Source organism: Protomyctophum parallelum (genome assembly GCF_964188405.1).
Source record: "Protomyctophum parallelum genome assembly, chromosome: 2".
NCBI lineage: Eukaryota > Metazoa > Chordata > Actinopteri > Myctophiformes > Myctophidae > Protomyctophum > Protomyctophum parallelum.
The window spans coordinates 47,561,749-47,587,751 of NC_139699.1; the positions used below are offsets into that span (position 1 = coordinate 47,561,749).

The window sequence follows — 26,003 nt, forward strand, 5'->3', positions numbered from 1 at the left end:
CACCAGTGGTTCTCAAGCTGTGGGTTGGAACTCGGGACCCCCAGGTGTTTGTATCTTGTTGGTCATTTTTGTGTTTTATGAATTTGCATGCCTATGTCAATGTGTACAGTATGTGCACGTCTATGGATTTATCTATGCATCGTTAAGTCATAACTAAACACTCAGATGTTCCTGGATATGTGGCATCAGAGCCATCTAATAGAAGAGTTACGACATTGAGGGGGGCAGACACCGAGTGCTCGAGCACTGTTCATGCAGCCTGAACTGAGACAAGCTGGAGTTGGAAATACATTGCTTTCAACGAGGGCGGTGCAAATAAGAGCTATTTTAAGCATGTGTGCAACATGACAACTGTTTTAAAGTATTGTACAGTAACAACTAAAGTCTCTGTAATGTATATGTTGCACTATTACTACAAAACAATCTAAAATAAAAGGGATTTAAGATCATTAAAGCTGTGCTGTTGCCTGAGTCCAATGCATTTCTGCCTACTTCTGGTCCAGGTCTTGTCCCAGTTGGTTGTCCCCATTCTCAATAGAAGTCTATGTAGGAGAGTCGCCATTGGACTGAAGCCCCATGAAGTGAACGCAGTTTGCGTAACTCTGTCTATATCCAAGGCTCTGTGTAGCATATACTTGTATATATTCATGTGCCACATACAGTATACTGTGTAGATGTGTCTCTAGCGTGTGTGTACACAGTACATGTATGTGTGTGCGTGTTCTACTGTGTGTCCTTGCATACCTTGCAGGAGCATATTGCACAGCGGTCAAAGCTGGGTTTCCAGTCTTCCCCGTTGCGTCTGATGACCTCATCCTGCGGGCAGTCCCCCGTGCAGGCCGGTCCGGACGTGCACACACAGTCGTAGCCCCCGGGGAGATTCACGCACACACTGGCATTCCAGCAGGTGTGTGTCTGCATACTGCACTCGTCAACATCTGCAAGAACCCCAAAAGTATATTTAAAAAAAAGCACAGTTATGGGCACGCCGCCAGTGCACACTGAGGAAGAACGAAGAAGTCACATTATGGTATTATGATATGTAACCTTATTTCCAGTACATTATTATGTTGTTCATCTTATGTCATTCATCTTTGTGCCCTGTGATAAATCATATTTTATTTAAATGACATAAGAGCCTGATAGCTAATGTTTTATGGTACAGCTTGTTCTTGTAACATTATAATATAATCATTATTTGGTCATTGTAATCGAGGCAAAAGTTGAAATAATCGTCAATATACCCCCGATCATTCCCACCAGTTCTCATTGGTAGAGGTAAATATTTATTCCTGTTCAGACTTCAAAGACTGTCGCATGCAGCACTACGACGTCTCTTATGTCCTTAATTGGAGGGCATTGCACACAAGGATGGGAGAGGCTTGTCACAATTTAATAGGAGTTGCGTTTAAATGAGATGTTATTTTTGTGAAGTTAAGTTACTGCCATAAGAACCCCCAGGACCACATCTAAACCTGACACAACTCTGGAATAACATGACAGGAATACCTTTCTATTTATAATCCACTTCAATCGGGGCCCTTTGAGAATATTGTGCATGGGATCTGTGTGACATGTTGCAGGTCTAGGCAACATAACAGTCTTACAGAGCACAACAGTGATTGCCCACGTGCACTTTTTGAACAGCTCAAATCAGGAAGTGAATTCCCAATGATTTACTCTTAAATTATGAAAGAATTCATGATCATAAAATACTTTTACATCATTATTTCAAGACTGAGAGAACTACGCATCCCATACTTGCAGGTCTACCTTGGAGGGTTATGACATCTAAATGCACCAAGTCTCTGTACGTCTGTAATCCACGTAACTCGAGGACCGTTCACCCCACGACACACCGAAATTCGACACACCCCCACAGGGAATGCAGTGCCCGGTGTCGAGTCGGTCGGACCCACGGTTGTCCAGAACCGCCACAAAAGGCTCCTGCCCCCTGACCAGACTCCATATATGGAGCTGGCCTGTTCTGACATCGCAACACTCCATATTTGGGCATGTCTGACACAGAAGTCCATATGTAGGAATAAAGGACACAGATACAGAAATCTCCATATATGGGCAAAAAAGGCACAAACAGATGGGTGGAACGAATACTCTGACACTACACGGGTACAACAGGTACTCTGACACGGGTACAACAGGTGAATACTCTGACACTACACTGAAAAGAAATCGCGGGGGGAAAAAATGCGGTAAAACAATAATCTACGGAAACGATCATTTTGTATGCCCACATCCGACCTCATCCTATGTTATAAAAAATAAAATCCATGTAGAAATCGTTGTAGAACCACTAATTTGTTGTAACTACATTGTCAACACAGCGCGCCGCCATGTTGCTCAGGCGAGCTCTGACCGGGGAGCGGAGCGCTCCGAGCGCAGCCTCTAGAGTAGACTAGAGCCGTTTAGAGAGAGAGTGACGACAATTGAGTGATCAGTGACGCTTGCAGCCCGTTGCAGCCCCACGAATAAGCAGTGAACGGAGATGTCGCAACTCTCTCAACTAAACCGCGCTGCCTCCGACAGAAATATTTAGGGGAACATGTTTTAGCGTGACAAGCAGACCCGATTCACAAACAGACAATGAGTCACTTTAAATGAGCTGTGCTGCAGTGCATTAAATGCACCATACTTAAGCTCACTGATTGCACCACATTATTATTATTATTTATATATTTTACATTATTTTGGTGCCATTATATTATTTACTGTTCTGCATACGTTGCACTGTTGTGTTGTTCTGTTTGCATACTTTGCACTGTTGTTGCAAACATTTTTGCAAATATTAAAGTTTTCAGATTTGGAATTGTATTCACTTCTTTCATACATTTCTACATGAATATAACCACATTATAACAATCAAAAATGAAATGATAGTTTAATGCTGCAATTTGTAAAAATGACAAAATGTGACTGACAACGTCGCTGAAGTGGGACTCATCAAATGTCCCTGGGACTCATCTACAAGACCATCCCTGCATCCTGGGACTCATTACATTGGAAACCTATTTACATCACTGAGAATATCCAAAATCACAGACAATATCCAGTCTAATATCATGATACGGATATAATATTGATACAAGGGATGCCCCGATCACTTTTTTTGCACCCGATCACGTGATCGGATTGGGACAACCCTAGTAGTAATGGTCAAAATATAAAAAAATACATTTTATTGACATTTTTAGTTTTCATTTAGTCGACTAAATCTACAGTTGATTTAGTCGACTAAAATGTATTTTGGTGGGCCTTGATGCCGTCGTAATGACACGTTGTAGATCGTCTATTTTCAGCATGCAACCAAGTGTAAAATGACTTATACTGGATCTCTTTTCCACTAGTCCCTTCCTAACATTATAGTTAGTCTAGTTTTGTTTGTTGACGAAATTGTCAGTATATTTAGTCTTTATAATTTTAGTCGTCATAGCTTAGTTTTCATTTAGTTTCCATTTAGTTTTCATCAGTGGAAAAAGGTAGACGAACATTTTTCGTCTTAGTTTTAGTCGACGAAAACAACACTGCCATGGCTTGCAGAAAACATTTGAAACACCTACTGGCATCTGGGTAGTGTAGTTCTTTAGGTGGTCTCGACTACAACACTACATCTGGCACATACGCAGTGCTGGGGACGTTATCTCTCAAAGCTGTGTTTTACAAGCTCCAATTACTTTCTCCTCAAAGAACCTTAACTATGTACAGCAAAGTTAATCTCAAGAGAAACTGAGTTTTCTTAACAGCAGATATCAAAATACATATGATAGGAATAGAGTATATCCAGAGTAATATACAGTACATACTAGTGATAGTGCCAGTAACGGCAATGGAGTGTATTCAGAATCATATATACAAAAAAAAACGGCCTGTGTTGCCAAGACTGACATGCCGGAAAGGCTCAGCCTCAGTGCCTGACTGCCTGGCGGCGGAAAAGGTCACAGCAGTATGGCCCGTCTGATGGCAGCAGCGTGAAGGGAATTGTGGCTGCGTGGGTGTCGAGCGTCTTTGATGATCCACTTAGCCTTACGCCTGGCATGATATGTCCTGGATGGAGGGACGCTCGCCCCCCGACAATGTGCTGAGACATCTGTGGCTGAGGGTGGTGCCGTTCCCATAGCAGGTGTTGATGCAGCTCACCAGGATGCTGTTGATGGTGCTGTTGTTGTAGATGGAGGGGCTCATGCTGCATTTTTTCAGCCGTTTAGAGGCAGTGCAGTTGCTGAGACTTTTTCACCAAGAGTGTGGCGTGTGTTACCAAAGCTATTTACCTGAATAGCAATCAACCATGTGATAGGAAATGAGCATTATTTAGTGGAAAACTATAGTTTATATGTTGCATATTTGGAACTGTATTGTCTTGACGTGCATCTGGAGCAGCATATTGTGTTGACATTCGGATCATAAGTCAAAGTAGAACAAAGTAGTCTTCCACAGACACGCATTGGCCGTGTTGAGCCTAGTTGGTCAAACGTGCTGAATTTTTTTTTAGACCACATTCTATGATATTGAGATAAAGCCCTAATAGTCACAAAGATAACCGCCACCAGCTTGTAGATTACAAGCTCACAATTGCAAATAGCACATCGACAAGCTCTCAATGTTTCAGAATCTTTATCGTCACCTCACAGGTTTGCAGGTGTAAAACAGTGGGTGAAATTAGTTTTTTTTTCTCCCATCGTTTAGGTTGTTTCCATAAATAGTATAGTGATGCAGCGAATATTTGGCTGCAGAAAATATTCGGCAGAAAATGGCCCGGCAGAAAATGGCTAAAAATGCATTTTCTGCCTATTTCGGCCCGAATAGGCAGAACATATATCACCGAATAGTGTATGCAGTTAACACTAGCACGTTGGAGATGTCTTTCTGACCGATTTTGAAGTGGATTTTCTTTGCCCATGAAGACTTGAGAAAGTTCCCTTGCATGACTTTTTCTAACTATTCGATTGAAATCATCTCTGTTTTTTTTCTCCATCTGAAACGTTTTGTAAATATGATGTTCAAACTGACCGCCGTCAACCCTTCTCCCCCGCAAGCATTGAAGTTTCATACCTCCCGACAGCTGGAGACGGCATTATTCAAGCTAATTTGCATTTCAACTGCCAAGCCTGCATTCCATTTCTAATTAAATCATATACGTTTGGCTGGTTAACTTGGAATTAGTTTACTATGTTGATAAGATAATAGGAATTAGGCCAGGCAATCTAGCCCATTTTAGACCCAAAAGTCAGACTAATTAAAAGAGATTTTTTTTCAACAGGTATCATTTCTATGAGGTGTCTAGAATAACATACTAAAAGTCCTAAGAAATCCTAGATGCGGAAATATGTTTAATTCTCATCAATTCAAGATGTGTGCTAATACCTCGAGAAAACTAAACACACTAATAGGCTTTTTTTTTTCTTTTGTCCTATCACAATGAAACTTTCCACAATGAATCTTAACATGAAAACTAAACTTTTTTGTATTACAAGTTTCTCTGAAACTTAATTTGAATATGCAAATTAGCTTAATATATATTGAATATGCCCACATTTGCATATCACGAAAATTACTTTTCCCCAAAATGTATAATATTTACATTGTTGTTTGTTAATGATATCAAACACACTGATCAGTATTTCATGAACCATTTCATCTAAATATTGTGACTTCATAGAATAACATCAAAAACACCATTCATATGTATGACAAATGCATAAATCCGTCAAATCTTCCTCCAACCATCCTACTGCTAATGGTTGATGGCAATGCTGCTTTTGGACTGGCCTCTAACCTGAAACCTGCCGGGCTTGGTTGTACCTACCGGGGGCATAACCCCCACCGGTATAGTCCTCAGGGTCACAGAGGCACACAAGCCTCACCACCACGACAAGGTAGCAACAACAGGGGAGGTTCCCCTGCTAACGTGGCCCAGGAAAGAGAAGTCTGGAACTCTCTGCAACCCGACTTCGGATGAGAGGATGAAGATGAATGGATGGATGAATTTGCAAAACATTAAAGGGATTGTGTCATTGTGACATTAAAAATAAATGAATTAATGTCACATGTGAAACCTTTAAGGAGTAGGAAACACACAACATAATTGTAGCGACAGAGCTGTGTGATGGAGTCTACCTGGAGGTGACAGAGCTGTGTGATGGAGTCTACCTGGAGGAGACAGAGCTGTGTGATGGAGTCTACCTGGAGGAGACAGAGCTGTGTGAGACAGAGCTGTGTGATGGAGTCTACCTGGAGGTGACAGAGCTGTGTGATGGAGTCTACCTGGAGGTGACAGAGCTGTGTGATGGAGTCTACCTGGAGGTGACAGAGCTGTGTGATGGAGTCTACCTGGAGGTGACAGAGCTGTGTGATGGAGTCTACCTGGAGGAGACAGAGCTGTGTGATGGAGTCTACCTGGAGGTGACAGAGCTGTGTGATGGAGTCTACCTGGAGGAGACAGAGCTGTGTGATGGAGTCTACCTGGAGGTGACAGAGCTGTGTGATGGAGTCTACCTGGAGGTGGGAGAGCTGTGTGATGGAGTCTACCTGGAGGTGACAGAGCTGTGTGATGGAGTCTACCTGGAGGAGACAGAGCTGTGTGATGGAGTCTACCTGGAGGTGGGAGAGCTGTGTGATGGAGTCTACCTGGAGGTGACAGAGCTGTGTGATGGAGTCTACCTGGAGGAGACAGAGCTGTGTGATGGAGTCTACCTGGAGGTGGGAGAGCTGTGTGATGGAGTCTACCTGGAGGAGACAGAGCTGTGTGATGGAGTCTACCTGGAGGTGACAGAGCTGTGTGATGGAGTCTACCTGGAGGTGACAGAGCTGTGTGATGGAGTCTACCTGGAGGTGACAGAGCTGTGTGATGGAGTCTACCTGGAGGTGACAGAGCTGTGTGATGGAGTCTACCTGGAGGAGACAGAGCTGTGTGATGGAGTCTACCTGGAGGAGACAGAGCTGTGTGATGGAGTCTACCTGGAGGAGACAGAGCTGTGTGATGGAGTCTACCTGGAGGTGGGAGAGCTGTGTGATGGGGTCTACCTGGAGGAGACAGAGCTGTGTGATGGAGTCTACCTGGAGGAGACAGAGCTGTGTGATGGAGTCTACCTGGAGGTGACAGAGCTGTGTGATGGAGTCTACCTGGAGGTGACAGAGCTGTGTGATGGAGTCTACCTGGAGGTGACAGAGCTGTGTGATGGAGTCTACCTGGAGGAGACAGAGCTGTGTGATGGAGTCTACCTGGAGGTGGGAGAGCTGTGTGATGGAGTCTACCTGGAGGTGACAGAGCTGTGTGATGGAGTCTACCTGGAGGAGACAGAGCTGTGTGATGGAGTCTACCTGGAGGTGGGAGAGCTGTGTGATGGAGTCTACCTGGAGGAGACAGAGCTGTGTGATGGAGTCTACCTGGAGGTGACAGAGCTGTGTGATGGAGTCTACCTGGAGGTGACAGAGCTGTGTGATGGAGTCTACCTGGAGGTGACAGAGCTGTGTGATGGAGTCTACCTGGAGGTGACAGAGCTGTGTGATGGAGTCTACCTGGAGGTGACAGAGCTGTGTGATGTAGTCTACCTGGAGGTGGGAGATGTGTGATGGAGTCTACATGGAGGAGACAGCTGTGTGATGGAGTCTACCTGGAGGTGGGAGATGTGTGATGGAGTCTACCTGGAGGAGACAGAGCTGTGTGATGGAGTCTACCTGGAGGAGACAGAGCTGTGTGATGGAGTCTACCTGGAGGTGGGAGATGTGTGATGGAGTCTACCTGGAGGAGACAGAGCTGTGTGATGGAATCTACCTGGAGGAGACAGCTGTGTGATGGAGTCTACCTGGAGGAGACAGAGCTGTGTGATGGAGTCTACCTGGAGGTGGGAGAGCTGTGTGATGGGGTCTACCTGGAGGAGACAGAGCTGTGTGATGGAGTCTACCTGGAGGAGACAGAGCTGTGTGATGGAGTCTACCTGGAGGTGACAGAGCTGTGTGATGGAGTCTACCTGGAGGTGACAGAGCTGTGTGATGGAGTCTACCTAGAGGTGACAGAGCTGTGTGATGGAGTCTACCTGGAGGTGACAGAGCTGTGTGATGGAGTCTACCTGGAGGTGACAGAGCTGTGTGATGGAGTCTACCTGGAGGTGGGAGAGCTGTGTGATGGAGTCTACCTGGAGGTGACAGAGCTGTGTGATGGAGTCTACCTGGAGGAGACAGAGCTGTGTGATGGAGTCTACCTGGAGGAGACAGAGCTGTGTGATGGAGTCTACCTGGAGGAGACAGAGCTGTGTGATGGAGTCTACCTGGAGGAGACAGAGCTGTGTGATGGAGTCTACCTGGAGGTGGGAGATGTGTGATGGAGTCTACCTGGAGGAGACAGCTGTGTGATGGAGTCTACCTGGAGGTGGGAGATGTGTGATGGAGTCTACCTGGAGGAGACAGAGCTGTGTGATGGAGTCTACCTGGAGGAGACAGAGCTGTGTGATGGAGTCTACCTGGAGGTGGGAGATGTGTGATGGAGTCTACCTGGAGGAGACAGAGCTGTGTGATGGAGTCTACCTGGAGGAGACAGAGCTGTGTGATGGAGTCTACCTGGAGGTGGGAGATGTGTGATGGAGTCTACCTGGAGGAGACAGAGCTGTGTGATGGAGTCTACCTGGAGGTGGGAGATGTGTGATGGAGTCTACCTGGTGGTGGGAGATGGCCTGCAACAGCTTCAGGCGTGTCTGCAGAGTACAGGAACAAGAAGACTGGAATGGACTGAGACACTGCTGGTGGGGGTTATGCCCCCGGTAGGTACAACCAAGCCCGGCAGGTTTCAGGTTAGAGGCCAGTCCAAAAGCAGCATTGCCATCAACCATTAGCAGTAGGATGGTTGGAGGAAGATTTGACGGATTTATGCATTTGTCATACATATGAATGGTGTTTTTTTTATTCTATGAAGTCACAATATTTCGATGAAATGGTTCATGAAAGTCTGATCAGTGTGTTTGATATCATTAACAAACAACAATGTAAATATTATACATTTTGGGGAAAAGTAATTTTCGTGATATGCAAATGTGGGCATATTCAATATATATTAAGCTAATTTGCATATTCAAATTAAGTTTCAGAGAAACTTGTAATACAAAAAAGTTTAGTTTTCATGTTAAGATTCATTGTGGAAAGATTCATTGTGATAGGACAAAAGAAAAAAAAAAGCCCATTAGGGTGTTTAGTTTTCTCGAGGTATTAGCACACATCTTGAATTGATGAGAATTAAACATATTTCCGCATCTAGGATTTCTTAGGACTTTTAGTATGTTGTTCTAGACACCTCATAGAGATGATCTATGGTGAAAAAAAATCTCTTTTAATTAGTCTGTCTGGAAATGCTATTTTGCCTGGACTAAATAGGAATACAATGATTATTATCCATGATGAGGGTCAGGATGTGAATGCTCGGTTAGACTAGACAGACATTTCCTTTCCATGGAGCGAGAATGCTTGCCGATGCGAATCCAAATAAAAAGTGTTTGAAATCATTCCAACCAGATAGACCTACCGAACATCTAAATGTGTTGTCAGTCAAAAGAACAGTTCTTTCTGCAAGCGACCCAAAGGTAAAACAAAGTCGGACAGTGTTTTATCCGCTCCCAAACCTTTTCGGGGGAAATAAACAGACATTGTTATTTCTGCAAACCGCATATAAATATAACCTCTAAAACAATATTAGACCAAATGTTGTTTTAGAGGTTATATGCTATTTGTTATATGCGGTTTGCAGAAATAATTAAATGTCTGACTTTATTTTTCGGAGGGCACGCTAAAACCGGCATTATAGCCTGCTGATGTGGATTGTTCCACAGCCTATTCTGGCATATAGATATCGCCAGCTCGTTCTAATCCGGATCATGTTTAAAAAGAAAAATTCAGGCTGTTTTCAATATATCCTGCAGAAGGCAACCTGTTCGCCGAAACGAACGTTTAAATGTTTTATCAGTCAAAAGATAACAGTTAGTTCTGTCCGTCCTTTGTCTGTACACTTTTCTGCAAGCGACCAGTGGAACTGATTTGCACGCACGCACAGCTTTCCTTTTTTTTTTGCACAATCAATCAAATATATATTATATTATATATATATATATATATATATATAATATATTAATTATCGATAACACACGTGTAGCCTATAATGTTTCCCCCTCTATATAAAAATTACAATATATAACTCTAATGTCGTATTTCGTCTGACTGAGCAATGTGCCTGGCTCTGGCTGTTACAATAATGTAGCCTATTTTATTGGCTCAATACAAAGTCGAACTGTCTTTGCTGTGCAAGGGTATTCAATATAGCGCTCACACCGTCACTATAATTATAGTTTGGTAAACTGAAATTCAAAGTAAAAAATAACTTGAGTTGTCCTGACGAGTTGAAGCTGCTGCCTTGAATGAGTTGGAATGTGACATTTAGAAGACAATGGCAAGTCGTCAACCCCCCACGGCGGGGGGAGAGGTGTGAAGAGCATTAGAAGAGATGCAGGGGGAGAGTGGCCAATGGAATTGCACGAAAAACACGGTCATCTTGACCGTTAGCCGTCAGAGTAGTTCAGACATGCTAGTGTTAATGCATTCAAAAGAGCTGAATAAATGTTTTATGGACCCATAATAGTGATTATTATTTAATTAAGTTTTGCCATAACCATTTCTTTTGCCATAAATCAGGTAGCTTTAAGGTACGGCCATGACAGTAATGGTAGGAAAAAAGATATATGATATTAATCATATTCGGTTTTCGGCCAACTGTTTCCTATATTCGGTATGTGGTTTCGGCCAAGAATTTCCCTTTCGGTGCATCCCTAATAAATAGCTCAGTGGCAGTGTTCGCCCTGCGACTAGGAGGTTGGGGATTCGAAAACATGCCGAATCATACCAAAGACTCAGACCCAGTGCCCTGCTTGGCACTGTACATCAACGGTTGGATTGGGGGTCAGTCCCTGCGACATACTAGCGTCATGTCCAGGGGGTGTACTTGTACATCAAGCTGCCTCATGCTACAGAAACAGGAGATAGGCTCCTGTCCTATGGGCCTCATGGCTCGGCAAGGATTACTAGAAAGATCAATACAAAAAAACGTTAGCCGCTGTGTGAATTTGGTGAATTAACTGATGTTTGTGGAGTACTTTGTGGACTTGTGTTCAACCTTTCTTTGTTCCAAACACTATAAGAAACAGTTTAGGTTCCCTAGGCTGTAAAGGAGAGCTTTTCCAATCCCTTAGCCTCTGGTTCAATCTCACTAAGTGGAGTCTCTCTCAGAGTGAAAATAAACACAAGACAAACAAACAAACACAGCGTGCTATATGCCACTATACCCGCTATGCTGCCTACCTGCACCTTATGCCTGCCTGTGAGGCAGTGGAAGGAAATGACAGTTAGTGTCGCACAGACAAGGCAACTATAAAAGTCGACAAAAAAAGCAATTTGTGAAAATGTGCCTCCCCCCCCCCATCCTAACTTTTAATTGCATTTTGAATGAGTGAATGATGAGTGCTATCTAGGAGAGGAAAAAGAGAGTCTGAGAGGGAGGGGTGCAAGACTCGTGGCAACAGCAGTTGCAAGTACAATGAACTGGTACAGTACTGAAAACCAGACTAATTGGTTGCCGTATCAAGTTCTGCCTGCTGGTGTGTGTGTGTGTGTGTGTGTGTGTGTGTGTGTGTGTGTGTGTGTGTGTGTGTGTGTGTGTGTGTGCACGCACAATGCTTAGGATTGACTGTGACGGGGTATTTGCATAAAAGAAAAATGAAATCCCCTGTCAGAGAGACAGACACACCTCCACTGGCGAAGGATTAATTTTGCTTCTCATGCCGACGTGCCTTCAACCCATTCAGCCACAAAACTGCTTCTGCTGCTGGCAGACGAGGTGCTGGTTGTGACAAGCGTCGTGTGAAAGAGCATGAAAGGCAGGTCGGTTGGCAAACACAAAGGCCCCTGAAAACCTTCAAAACCCACACGCATTGTACGCAATCACCTGTGAACATGCGGGCACGACTGTGAACATGCAAAAACATAAATAAGTGTACACCCATGTAGACAGATACAGTGTGCGTGGGCACGTGCGTGCGTACGACATACGTGTGTACATGCGCGCGCACACACACAGAACAAACAGCTTCTTCTGAAGACAGATGTTGGTAATTAGAAGGCATCAGAGAGCTCTGTGCTTTCTGTCTATTTAAAGTGTACTGCAATTGCATTCATCCAGGCAAGCCATATGGAAAGGTCACACACACACACACACACACACACACACACACACACACACACACACACACACACACACACACACACACACACACACACACACACACACACACACACACACACACACACACACACACACACACACACACACACACACACACACACACACAATTTTTATCCATGATTTTGCAACCCATTTTTTTATGACAAAGGAACACGCCCGCAGCGCCCCCAGTGATACACTTTAAACTAGAAAAGGTGCCCTTCTGGGCACAGGTCTCCACCAGGTTATCCACAGATCCGTGCAGTTAGAGGTAAAAACACTTTTCGGCCAGTTATAGCGCCACCTTGAGGCTGAGTTGAAATTGTTCATGTGGCATTTTTTCCTGGGCCTAGTGGGAATGTGGGTGCACAATTTGACGGAAATCACGCGATGTGTTCATGATTTGCAGCATTTTGTTTGAAACTGAGCACTCCTGTGAACTTTGGAAGCCAATCTTAACCAATCAGGATGGAGTCTGAGAAATCTGAAAGACCGGTTTGGTTGAATGGCTCTAGAGAGACTGTGTACCAATTTGCGTGATGTTTGGACAAAATCTGTAGGTGTACTGTGCAAAAACTTGTTTTGCACAAAGCGGCCTCCTGGTGGCGCTATAACAGGCCGTTCTGGAAAGTTTGGGGCAGAGGTTCATGGTTGGCATCCAGGGAGTGTGTGTGCAAAATATGGCATCGACCGGGTTAACGGTGGCCGAGATTAGCTGTTCACGGACACACGGACGGACGGACACACGGACGGACGGACACACGGACGGACACGCGGACGGACGGAGTGCAAAACATACTCTCCCCACATGCCTTCGGCCTGGTGGAGACAATAAATTACATACTTTAAGGTTTTCTTTTTAAAGTTATCTTTTTGTGTTTTTTTAAGATAATTTTTGAAGTTAAGTTTTTTGAAGTTAAGTGTTTTTAAAGATTTTTTTTAAAGCTAAGTTTTTTTGTTTTTTTAAGATTTTATTTTGAAGTTACGTTTTTTGAAGTTAAGTGTTTTTAAAGGTTTTTTTAAGTTAAGTTTTTTCTTTTTCATTTTAAGTTAAGTTGTGTGTGTGTGTGTGTGTGTGTGTGTGTGTGTGAGTGCTTGCGTGCGTGTGTTTTGTGTAATACAGCTGCGCCCTCTGGTGGCGGGCGGGTGGTGTAACAGCGGGACAGACACACACACACACACACACACACACACACACACACACACACACACACACACACACACACACACACACACACACACACACACAGACAGACATGATCTGCAGGGTCTCATAGTTAGTGCTCATTGCGTTCGCAACAAAGAGGCTATAGTACACATCCGAACAAATGCAAATGTTGGTGAGTACACCTACGGTGATCCTTGAGTGCATGGGTGATTACAGCTTATTACTGTTTATTAAAGCCACCTGTCTCTCCCCAAGGCACCAGGGATAATAATAAATGCATGCAGGAGATTCAGCAACGCCGGTTCTTCGACAGGCCAATAAAGCAAAGGGGCCTGCTGTTCCGGGCCTCTGCACAGCAATAAACAACACAATGCAATGCGACAAAAGGCAATGGAAGACATTGAAGACAACAAAACACAACGCAACGCAAAACACAATCTCACGTGACATCACACAATGCAACACGGAAGTACAAAAAAAGCAATGGAATGATATGCAGCACAAGGAAACAATGCAAGACCATGCAAGACAAAAATGACATAATGCAATGCCACATACATAGTGATGTGACAAATTATGCCAACTCAATGACTTTTGAACTACGGGTGAATGCTTTTTTGAATGGCCATCCTTCAAAAATAGCCAATTAAAAATGTTCAAAATTAAATTGTTGGGGGTACACAAATATATGCATGCTAAAGTCACGTATAGGAGTGGGATGGCTACGATGGCTACTATATGGAGTCGGCGTGGGATGATTTTGTCAATCTACAGTAGATGGAAAAAACACAGCAGTGCGAAAAATATGGGTTGTAAATCCCATTGACGTCTGTAATGTTAAATCACCTTAAAGCAAAACACCCAAGGCCAAGTGGGACGACTGCCTCGGGCGACGTCACCATCCATGACACATCACCATGACAGTGTGATAGTCGTTGGGGAGAAAGTCACTGAAATCTCCACCTCCCGCTTCTGTCCAAGATTCTGTCCACAGCCTACAAAGTTGCTATTACCACTGACTCATTAACGACAATAACTGCTCACTATTTTGAAGACTGGGCTGTAAAATTTGGCATCCTGCAGACATGCTCAATGCCTTGGAGGAATACAGCAGAAAATATACCGGTATAGCTAATGTCCTGAAAGCTGTAGTTGAGGATTGGGGCAACAAAGTGGCACTATGCGTCCATGACAACAATATCAATACAATGTTCTGTTAGCAAAATGTACAGTGGCAAATACCCCAACAACAACAACTGATATCTGGAGAGGGAGTTGCACAGTACGCCTCACTATCAATGACACCTTCAAACTGGGGCCATCACAATTGTTGTCGGAGTTGCAAGACGGCATCATAGTGCCATGGCAACTGAGGCGCTGAAGATAAAGCAAGCCCAACCAAATCTGTCCCAGCACCGCCTCGCCCAACGTGTCATCACTGAATATTCTACATATTCAGTGATGTTCAACACTGAATATGTAGAATATTCACCATCTCACCAATGATGTATACCTATGAGATACTGTACGAGTGTACGTTCTAATTCTACCTTGCTAATGCCACATTATGAACAGCAAAATCTGTGTTTAAATCATAGAAAAATCATACTGAACATTTGTCATTTTAACACCCAGAGACAATGTTTTACAAGTACCACAACTTGCACCCATACTGTATTGTGCACCCATCATTGCAGGTTGGTCTTAACGTTTCAGTCTGAATTGGAAGCCTGTACATTTCTGAACCAATCAGAGCGCCCCATCCCTTCAGGCTATGGGACGTTAGCAGCTCTGCTGCACACGGGTGCAGTGATTGAGATTCTGTTTGTTTTAGTGAGAGAGTCAGAGAGACGGCCACTACTAGTTAAGCATGTTTGTTTGCTACTACGTGGCATATTTATAACCCACAATGTTTTCAGATACATATTTTAGCATGCTGAATACGTTTTAAATGGACGTCACCTTGAATGTATTTTGTAAATCTATTTACAGAGGCGGATAGAGACAGAGTTTTCATTTCCGGTCTAGCAACCTAGAACCATTCATACGTTGGCGAGGAGCGTGATCCATCGCAAACCACTGAAATTGGACGTCTATAGGCAACTAGGGGTGTAACGACATCGAAAAATCGATTTTAATTTCAAGAATCGAAGTATATCGAAATGAAAACAGCAACATTGACTATGTATCGTTTTGCAATGGAAATAATCGGTATCGAATCTTTTTGCTATGCAATTATGAATTAAATTATTGTGCGTGGTATTTATCATTTTTTTGTAGAAAAAAGAACAAGAGGGGTTTAATTACTTCATTTAAAATAATGTCAATGTATTAAATACTTAAATAGTTACTGTATCGATTTCAAATCATTGAATCGTATCGTGTCGCCATAATGAACCAACATCGTCCATGTATCGTCAACCATGTATCGTATCGCTGTTAAAATGTATAGTTACAACAACCCCTGTAGACAACGCAGTGAAGGGTTGGATTTGATAGGACGTGTTTTAAGCATTATGTTATGCTTAAGCTATTGGAAAAATAGCAGATCTACAAGCTCATAGCGCGGCACCGAGTGCCGCACTACGAACTTGTAGGTCTGCTATTTTTTTTTAATCGTGAAAACGTGCCTCAAATCTTTTGAATATTCTTTCAGAGTTTCAGTTTTTAACTCAAATCTTTGCTTCTGGAGAGGTCCCCTGGAACAACATATTTTCAGATGGGGGTCGGCGGCATATTACATATAATCTTCGGGGTCCTTGACATGAAATATTGAGCATGCACCACTGATATAGAAACATTAGGTTTTTCAGAAAAAAAGGCATTTTAAAAAGACATTTAAAATGTTTCGACGTCAGGACTAAATGGGTTAAAGCATGCCAGGGACGCATGCGTGCTCTGTAGGCTACATCTGAGCCCCGACATGGATACTAATGGCCTGTTGCTGTACATTAAACAGAGACAGATGAAGCCATTAGAATGTGGGTTCATACATGTTTTACATATAGTGAAAAAGTCTTTGAACTGCTGCTTAGTGAAATAAGCGGCATCTCTTTGCTCTCTCTCTCTCCCTCCCTCTGTCTTATCTCTGTTCAAGGCATCGACTACTTTTCTGTTTTCTTATGTCTTATTAGTCATAATCATATTAATATGAATAATGAAATATAATGAAAACAGTGCTTAATGGTTTATCTGCCGTTTCTGAGCTCTTTACATATTTCACATCTGTGATTTTTGGCCTCCCAGCATGTGAAATTGGCTGGTGCTATACCAGGGCCCCCATCCAATGCAACAATAGACTATGGAAAATCTGGCCCAGACCATTAATTATTTCCGAACCTCAATGCCAAGTCTCTCAGCAATGTCATCTACCATAAGGAATATGAGTTATGTGTTCAATTCAGTTCACACATTGTGAACTGGACTATGTAGGTCAATCCATCTACTATCTAATGTGCTCTTTAACAAATTAACTGCTTCTGAAGGAAGGTTCCGCCGGTTGGAATCCAACCGGCAACTGCTTCTGGCGTAACGTTCCGTCTGATAAGCTTTATTATTGATATCAGGATCGCTGATTTCTTTTCTTTTTTTTGGCTCGGCCTTTCCTTCTTTAGCGATCCTAGATCGGATTGCGCAACCGCGCTGCCGTCCACCTCCCTTTATACAGGCTGACTAAAAAGCAGAATAACTCGAAATCTACAGAACTCTCCATGGTTTGGATAAAATGCGCGATGTTCGGAGGTCTTTGCTGATTATCCCATGATCTAGATGGGAACATTGGCGCTTTCTAGGGCTTCATTTTAGCTCGCTAGCATTGACGCTATTTATTAAGCATCTAAGATGGCCGCCCCAAACAGGATGTGAAACCAGCGTGTGTTACACTACAAGCGGCTGGGCAGTCTGCGAGTCTGTGTCCACCAGGTGGCAGCAGATGGGTTAAATAGTGGCGAGATACTGTGCTGGGAGACTACACCAGACTTCAGATGAGGTCTCTGTGGCACAATCCCTTTCTGGCTTTTATCACTCCCTCGAGATAGCAACAATTTGCCTGTCCACACATTTTTTAAGACCATTACGGTACAGTATAGTTGCATACTGTACAGTATATGGGTAGATTTGGTACCTACTACCTACACATTGGCCCCTTTTCCACCAGTTGGTTCCCAATGTGAACCGGTTCAGTTCTTTTTGGTTTTTAGTCCATGAGCCAGAGCTCCAAAATTGGAACGTTAATTATTAATTGAGTAGGGAAAACCATACCTATATTAGATTGTTATCACCATGAAACTTCCCCAATTGAGTACTTACATGAAGGCAATGATTTATTATATTACAAATTTTACATTTTTTAATATGCAAATGAGGCATTATGTAGGAAAATATGCAAAATAATCAAAAATATGAAAAAGGTACTACTGTGGAAGGGTTATCATGTATTAATTTACTTGTATTGATCCTATAAACAATTTAATATAGGGTATAGTTTGCCCACCCATTTTGGAGCTCTGGCTCATGGACTAAAAACCAAAAAGAACTGAACCGGTTCCCATTGGGAACCAACTGGTGGAAAAGAGGTCATTGTGGCCACTGCGGGCATGAACATGATAATTGGTAAACTTGCAATGTTGCTTCACCCCACTTTGTGCTGGGAGTAAGACACAGCACCAGATACACTCTGTATACACTCTGTATACTGTATACAGTACTGTATCTGGTACTGTAGAAGCCAATTTACCTTTAGAATACAGAAGGCCTCCAAAGGATCCAATGAAAAAGATACTCTGGATATTAAAGAGTTCTTTGGCCAAGTGTGTGCCGTCTATTGGCAGCTCTGCTTCTGAGCATAGTGTACAGCCCCTTCAGAAAGGGACCTTCAGTCTTATCGTCAGGTGTTTCAGCAGTTGAAAGAATGAGAAAATTATCCATATTATTATAAGCCCCTGGCATCGGTATACTGAGTGGTTATCAGCACTGACGGAGCAATCCCACCTGTGCTCTCGAGTACAAGTGCCAAATACTATATATAGCTACTTTACACTCAACTAAACGTCCCTTGTCTTTCTCACCCTTCTTTCTCTCGCCTTCCCTCACACTGCTGTGCATAGACTTCTTGGGGAATCTATCAGGCAGGCACAGTTAAACGACTGCCGTTTCACATATCGTACTTTCACTTGCCTCAACCTATTCACAGAGAGAGAGAGAGAGAGAGAGAGAGAGAGAGAGAGAGAGAGAGAGAGAGAGAGAGAGAGAGAGAGAGAGAGATAGACTTTAAGCTGCCTCCACCTTCTCACATGCAAAACGTTCATTTTTTTTGGTTGACAGACTGTTTTTGTGGAACAGAGAGGGAGGGAGAGAGAGAGAGAGAGAGAGAGAGAGAGAGAGAGAGAGAGAGGATCCTGTTGTATTGACATTTGTACTTATTCCCCCTTTGGCTCAGAGTCTATTGCACAGTGGGAGTAGGTTTGCAGGATCCACTGTTACAGCAACATAATGTTAGCTGGCTGGTGAGAAGCGTACACACGTACGTGCACACAAAGGCACACGCACACAGATGAAGACCGACACAGACACAAAGATACACACAAATACGCGCGAAAAACGAAAATGCATTATCCTACAATTACGCCACGTATTAATCAGAAGCAGTGTCATTAGTGGCGTCTTTTAACAACATGCAAATGAGACTCATAAGTGGCGTCACTAATCGTGTCGTGGAAATCATAATTATTTCATGCTGCTGGTGTCTTTGTTCAAAGCTCATGATCAAAGGCCACAAACAAATCTCTTAATTTCTAATTAGAACTGTGACTGATGGCTGTATGTTTGCGATTGTGATTTGGCTGTGAGATCTGAAAGAATTGCAATGGTTGGAGGTATTTAATATGCAAGATAGCTGATATTAATGATTATTGCGGGATTTGTTATGCAGGATATGTAATTTCGGTGCAAGGAGTTTCTTATTGTTTCTAGTATAGCATTTTTCAATTTTTTTACTCAGCAATTACCTCCTCATCTCTTATCTCTCTCTTTTTCTGATGTCCAATATATATTTTCCAATTGGTTTTGGGGCAATTTCTTTTATAATTTGAAAAATATACCCTCTCCCCTGGAGGAAGATATTATCGCCTAGTACTTTAAGCAAATCTGAGGCCGTCTCTGCCAACAACTCTCTATACTTTTCCACTCAAGTAACCCTTTTCTTCTTAATGTATCTCTCGTCTCTCAGAGGGTATTTGCCCCACTCGCTCATCCTTTCTCTAGAACAGGGCTTGCCAAACGCTTTGAGCGCGAGAAGAAAGGAAGAATCATAGTGCTCCCCAGGACACAACTTGCATCACATACCTTAAATCAATTCTATAGTATTTCTATAAAACCCCACCATCTTTGTTTGATTAGCCATAACTCCACAATGCTATAAATGACTGGCTTGTGTGTACAGTGTGCTGTGTCCAAATGCAACACCCATCCATCCATCCATTGTGTCGGGTCGCAGGGGCAACAGCTCCACCAGAAAGCTCCAGACATTCCTCTCCAGAGTAACATTAGTGAGTCCATGTAATCCGTCCATCTGCGGCTTGGTCTGCCCCCCGGGGGTGTCCTCCCAGTGGGACGTGCCTTGAGGACCTCCCTAGGGAGACGCCCGAGAGGCATCCTAACCAGATGCGCCTGAACCACCGAAGCTGGCTCCTTTCCAGGCGAAGGAGCAGCGACTCTACTCCGAGTCTCTCTCCCGCGTGACTGAACTTCTCACCCTATCTCTAAGGGAGATGCCAGCCACCCGTCGGAAGAAAACTCATTTCGGCCGCTTGTATTCGCGACCTTATTCTTTCGGTCATGACCCACACTTCATGACCATAGGTGAGAGTAGGAACGAAGATTGCTCGGTAGACAGAGAGCTTTGCCTTCTGGCTCAACTCTCTTTTCGTCACAACAGTGCGGTACAGCTACTGCCTGCCGCTCCGATTTTCCGGCTGATCTCCTTCTCCGTCCTCCCCTCACTCGTGAATAAGACCCCAAATGCAACATGTGCAAAAACACAGCCTAAGTCATTACATTGCAGGTGAAAAATAAAATGTACAGATGGAGGAATATTGAGATCTACACACGCTCACAGAGGTATAAATTGAATACTATCATGCAGCAATATGCAAATTATCATAAAAAATATATTTTATTTTTACCCATTTTGAGCGGGAACCCCTTTTGGTGTTTTAAACATTATGTTGGGTAGATACCCTCACAAAACCATGCAGTAATCCTGGTCTCTAAAACTACCTCCCCCTGGCCAGCCGGGGCGCCTGATGGAGGGGAAAGGAACTGGTTGGAATAACGTGTCCCTTCCACGCGCTACGTCCGGACGGGGAAATTCCCCCCTGTCAGGTGAAAAGAAGCAGCTTGGACTCCTCATGCATAGAAGGAGGCATGAGGTCAGTCCGCTGCCCCCCCCCAGGTTGGCAGAGAAAGTGTAGCGCCCAGGATTACATTAGATAATTGGCACTGGGTGAAAAGAAAACTGGGTTACAAAATTGTGGGATAAAAAAAAAACATTATGTTGTAATTTAGCTATTGAAAAATAGCAGATCTACAAGGTAGCGCGCAAGGTATCTACTCATAGCGCGCCTCCGAGTGGCGCACTACGAGCTTGTAGGTCTGCTATTTTTGAAAAATCGTGAAAAGACTAGAAAGATTTCATCGTTTTTTATCAAACACTCTGCGGAACGGGAAAAAAAGCGTCCATGCATGTTGTCTGTTTAAAATCTGATTTTATTATTCAACTACTTGTGCTGCTATATTGTCACACAGTCAGCCTGTCATTCAGCCTCTCCCGTGACACAGTGGAGCGGAGGATGGAGTGGTTAATAATTAAGCACGCACTTAGATGTGTAACCGTGCCTAGCACTGCCTCCTGCATCATGCATATCCAACATGGAGTCGGTTTGTCACAGCACGGCAAACAGACAGGCCGAGAGTCACAGAGACACACACACGCACGCATGCACGCAAGCACACACACGAGTCCGAAAGGGGAAATCGTAATGCCTTATATTTGGCATTATTTGGGTTTTAAATTAGATGCAACTGGCAAGCATTTCCGGACCAGTTTTAATTTAGTCACTGCCCTGATTTGTGGAAAGATCCGAAATCAGTGCAAGAAAAACGTCCATATTATGGCTTCTGCCAGTTATTCGGGCATGCTTTGAGTTGCGCTTTACGGGTTAATTATAGGCCAGACCGTTGAATTAGCAAAATAAAATAAGGACCCCAAAAATATATCTTCAAGCTGGTGAATATTACAAACGTCGAGCACATACGTCTACACATAACAGTGCTTGACAAATAAAGACCATTCACTCTCCTCAGATATCTGCCGTGGAATTTACTGAAGATGAACCCTATTGGAACCCTATTGGTTTTGGTGACCCCATGCCCTTTCCTTTAGTGCCACCATGTCCACTTACACACACGGTATGTCAAAATGTAATGTATGTAGCCATGACGATCTGCCCATTCCGCCCAACACTTTGGTCACAAACAAGATACCTAACAGCCTGGGGTAGAAGAAGCAGTGTATATGTCCTTTAGGGTCAACAGGTGAAGCTTTCACTCCTATTTCTTATTAACTTAGTTGTAAGATTGTGAGAACATAGAAAGCTACAACCCACCAAGTCCAATTCCTTGAATGTGCATCTGATTCCAGTAAGATAGGCAGGAGGGACGAGATCCCTTTGCGACCCCGACGACTCGTCGCAACTAGGGCTGACCCAAAAAAATCGATTAATCGATGTTCAATCGATACGCACGGGAATCGATTTTTAAATTTTGAATCGAATAGTCATTTTAAAAAAAGCGTCCGCTTTTGGTCCGCGAGACGGCCCCATTTGGTCATGCCATGCTCGCGCCTCGCAGCACCGCAACGCCTCCTCCCCTCTCCCCCTCACTCGTGGTGGTAACAACAAGGAAGGAAGTCAACACAGCAGCCTGCAGTCATGCCGCCACAAAAGAAATCTAAAGTGTGGTTGCATTTTAGAATATGCAAGGAGAACAAAGAACAAGTGGTGTACAGTGTCAACTATGTGACAAGAAATTGACGTATCACATACGGGATGGCCCAAGTGGGGCGAAATTTCACGCATGGGACAGGGGAAAAAGCCCCTGGCTCCGAGGGACTTCCAGGCGCGCTAATTTGAGCCGCGGTCATCCACACTTCTGTCTGAGAGCGGCGTAGACCGCGGCGCAAATTAGCGCGCCTGGAGCTCCAGGACTGGTGCTTTTTTTGGTGTTTTCACATCTGAGTTTCAATCGGAAGAGAAGCTAAATTCCTACATTTTCTGGATTATAGGCTATATATTTTTTTTTTTGAGAGTTAATGCCTGTGTCAGGCAGTTGACTTGTTACGGTCGGATGTTTTATTAAGCCTAATTATTTGTGCGTCACTGCTTTCATGAAGGCTGCAACAGTTGTTGCTTCAATGCTTATCGTTTTAAATAAATCAGACCAATCCAAGCATGCCTTTCTCTCCGCTATTGTTTAAGGTGCACCTCGCATCGCACCCCGAATTCGTCTGCGTTTTTATTTTCGTCGCGCTGTTTTTAGCTTTTCAGCTAAAAGGGCGACGTTAAACACTCTACGCGGGTAAAGGGTGCTCGTCGAGTCTCGTCGCGTATTTTGCGACCCGTCGCGACCTTTTGCCTTACGCCGCCTTCCGCAGGGTCGTCGAGGAGAACGGCAGCCCTTTATATCTCGTCAGCCCTTCTCCTCTCCTCTTGCCACCCAGACCTGGGGGGGGGGGGGTGGGTGGTTCGAGGGGGGGGCCCTTTGTGCACGCTTCTTTTTTGGAGAAGCTGCGTAGCCATACTGAAAAGGACGATTTTACGCACAGAGCGCAAGGCTGTTAACTTCTGGGGGGGTCCCAGTGGACCTTTGAGGGTCCCTGGGCGACTCCCCAACACAATAGATATAGTCGACAAGGACAACACTGAAATCACAAAGGCTATGCAATTAATGTCCAATCAGCCGATCTACAAGCTCACAACCGCTCATTTTGTGCAGCACATCTCATTGCGAGGTTTCCCGAAGGTTACTTTTCATTTGATTGCTTCAATTATTTTAATCCAATACCCACATATTGTATCACATTTTGTCCACAGAGAAACGCACAATGAGCATTATGCTTTATGCATCATCAAATTTGACCAAACCGAATAGTTTAACTCTTTATCTTTAGTCTAATACAACCACGCAGACAATATAGGCTACATGGCACCGCAAAACATCGTGGTTCATAACTTCAAACATTTTTCGAGACATGAACGCAGAATCAATCTATCTCGCGCCACCTTGTTTTGAACTGAAGTGGGCAAGTGGCTATGTCAGTCACTGAGTCAGACCTTTGCTGGTAGAACAGATCTACAAGCTCACCAAGCAACGCTTGCAACGCCAAGCAAGGCCAAGCAACGCTTCACCGTTAGCTTGTAGATCTGTTCAGTTGCGCACACATGCATACCAAGTACACTCGCCAAGCAGGGTACACTTTATATATTAAAACACTATGAAAAACAAAATAATCCAAACGTTTTTTCTCATTGCTCTGTCTGTCTGTCTGTCACGCAGACATGTCCACAGATATTATATATACATTATTTGCAAAGTTAGTCAGCCTCAATTATACAGCAAGTGCTGAGTTTGCAGATCTCCGCGCGCCACTCACGTATCAATATCAATCGACAAAATGTGATACAATATCTGGGTATTGGATTAAAATAATTGAAGCAATCAAATGAAAAGTAACCTTCGGGAAAGTGCAGCCTTATATTTCGAGGACAAATGAAGGCAGCATCTCCGCAAAGGAGCGTCGCTCCTTTGCGGAGACGTGGACCCCCCCAGGGGTCCAAGGACGCGGGTCGGAGAGGCACATGCGGTGGCCCCAATACCCGCGGAGCTGGGACCCCAAGAACCACTCTACGGGTAAAGACACCCTTTCAATACCACCGGCAACCTATTACATTATCGCGCACGTGCGGGCGTCGCAAACGGGTAGCTATAGCCCCGACGACAAGGTATTTCGTCGACGCCTGCCGCGACGACATATAAAGGGGTGCAACCGGTTGCCAAATGAACGACGAACGGGCCGTTATGCCGCGACGAGTCCTCAAAATGCCGACGAATTCGTCCAAAAGTCGCGACGAGTCCTCAAAAAATGCTTTCAAAACAAAGTAACTGGCCATAGAGTTACATAAAATGTAACATTCCTCTGCCTGTTTTGATTCACTTTTGATGTTATGTTGATTGACCGTTGGCATGGATAATTTGGCACTGCAAAAAATCTTTTTGAGAAACATTGTAAGTTTGCAATAGAAGCAACTGCAGACCGTATAAGTATTTTGGACGAAAGTGGATACACCAAATAAATATAAACCACTGGTCAGATGATAACTGCTAATCTGTTGAACATCAAAGACATCAAAGAGTAAGGCTTTAAGAGGATGCTCACCAACACAGGAACTGCCATCAAGCAGGTAGGAGCCATTGTCATGGAAACCACTTCTACATTCACAGTGGTACCAACCAGGTAAGTTGACACAGCGAGAGTGGTTGTGACACTGGATGAGACCCTCCATGCACTCGTCAATATCTGTGAACGTGCACACACACACACACACACACACACACACACACACACACACACACACACACACACACACACACACACACACACACACACACACACACACACACACACACACACACACACACACACACACACACACACACACACACACACACACACACCATTAGTATTTTCAGAGCCATGAACAAGAACAGTGAAAACCCCCTTATTCTTTATACGGTACAGTATTTGTGATCGTCCAGGACCCAGCCAATCAAACGAGACGACAAGAACAGACGCTAAATAATCCATTAGGAATCTGGCCTGGGCCGTGGCTCAGCGGTCCAGGCACCTTGGCTGGTAATCCAGTCTGGCAGTGTGCTGCGGGTTCGACTTCCGACGGCCTTCACTGCATGTCACCCCCCCCCCCCCATCTCTCTCCCCATTTACTGTCAGCCTACTGTCTGTCCATCCATAAAAAAATATCAAATAAAGGCGAAAGCCACTAAAAAACATAAAAATAATAATACATTAGGAATCAAACTGACTGACAATGGACCGTTCTTGGACAGAGATTGCTTCACATTCACAAATATGGCCTCTGCCAAGCCAGATGCAGGATTTTTCATTCATTCATTCAAGTTTTGTTTATTCTCGAAATTACACTGAGTAATTAAACTCATTTTCAGTGTCGTTGAGAAATACAATATCATCATCATACTATAATTAACCGAATGTCTGTGTGTCTGTGTGTGTGTGTGTGTGTGTCTGTCAGAAACATTGCCGTAACTCCTTAATGCCTGCACCAATCACTCCCACTTTTCACACAGGCATTGACCATATGAATATGGAGGGCGTAACGTAACTTTTTTCGATTTGACACATTAATGATTATTAATTAATTTATTAGTCAATTACAAACGCACCCAGGCGCAGTACCCTTCACGGCCACAATGGGG

The 26,003-nt window shown here is 43.9% G+C and overlaps 1 protein-coding gene across 1 annotated transcript in view; it reads right to left on the reverse strand.

Moving 5' to 3' along the window:
- The window catches only part of LOC310878927 (protein kinase C-binding protein NELL1-like), a gene marked incomplete at both ends in the record, with an annotated part of 351,954 nt that overhangs the window by 19,883 nt on the left and 306,068 nt on the right, over positions 1-26,003 (reverse strand). Inside the window, 2 exons of the mRNA XM_083793343.1 lie at positions 745-938; positions 24,928-25,068. Of these exons, the coding sequence (XP_083649469.1) occupies positions 745-938; positions 24,928-25,068 (335 nt within the window). The remainder of the gene's footprint in view (positions 1-744; positions 939-24,927; positions 25,069-26,003) is intronic.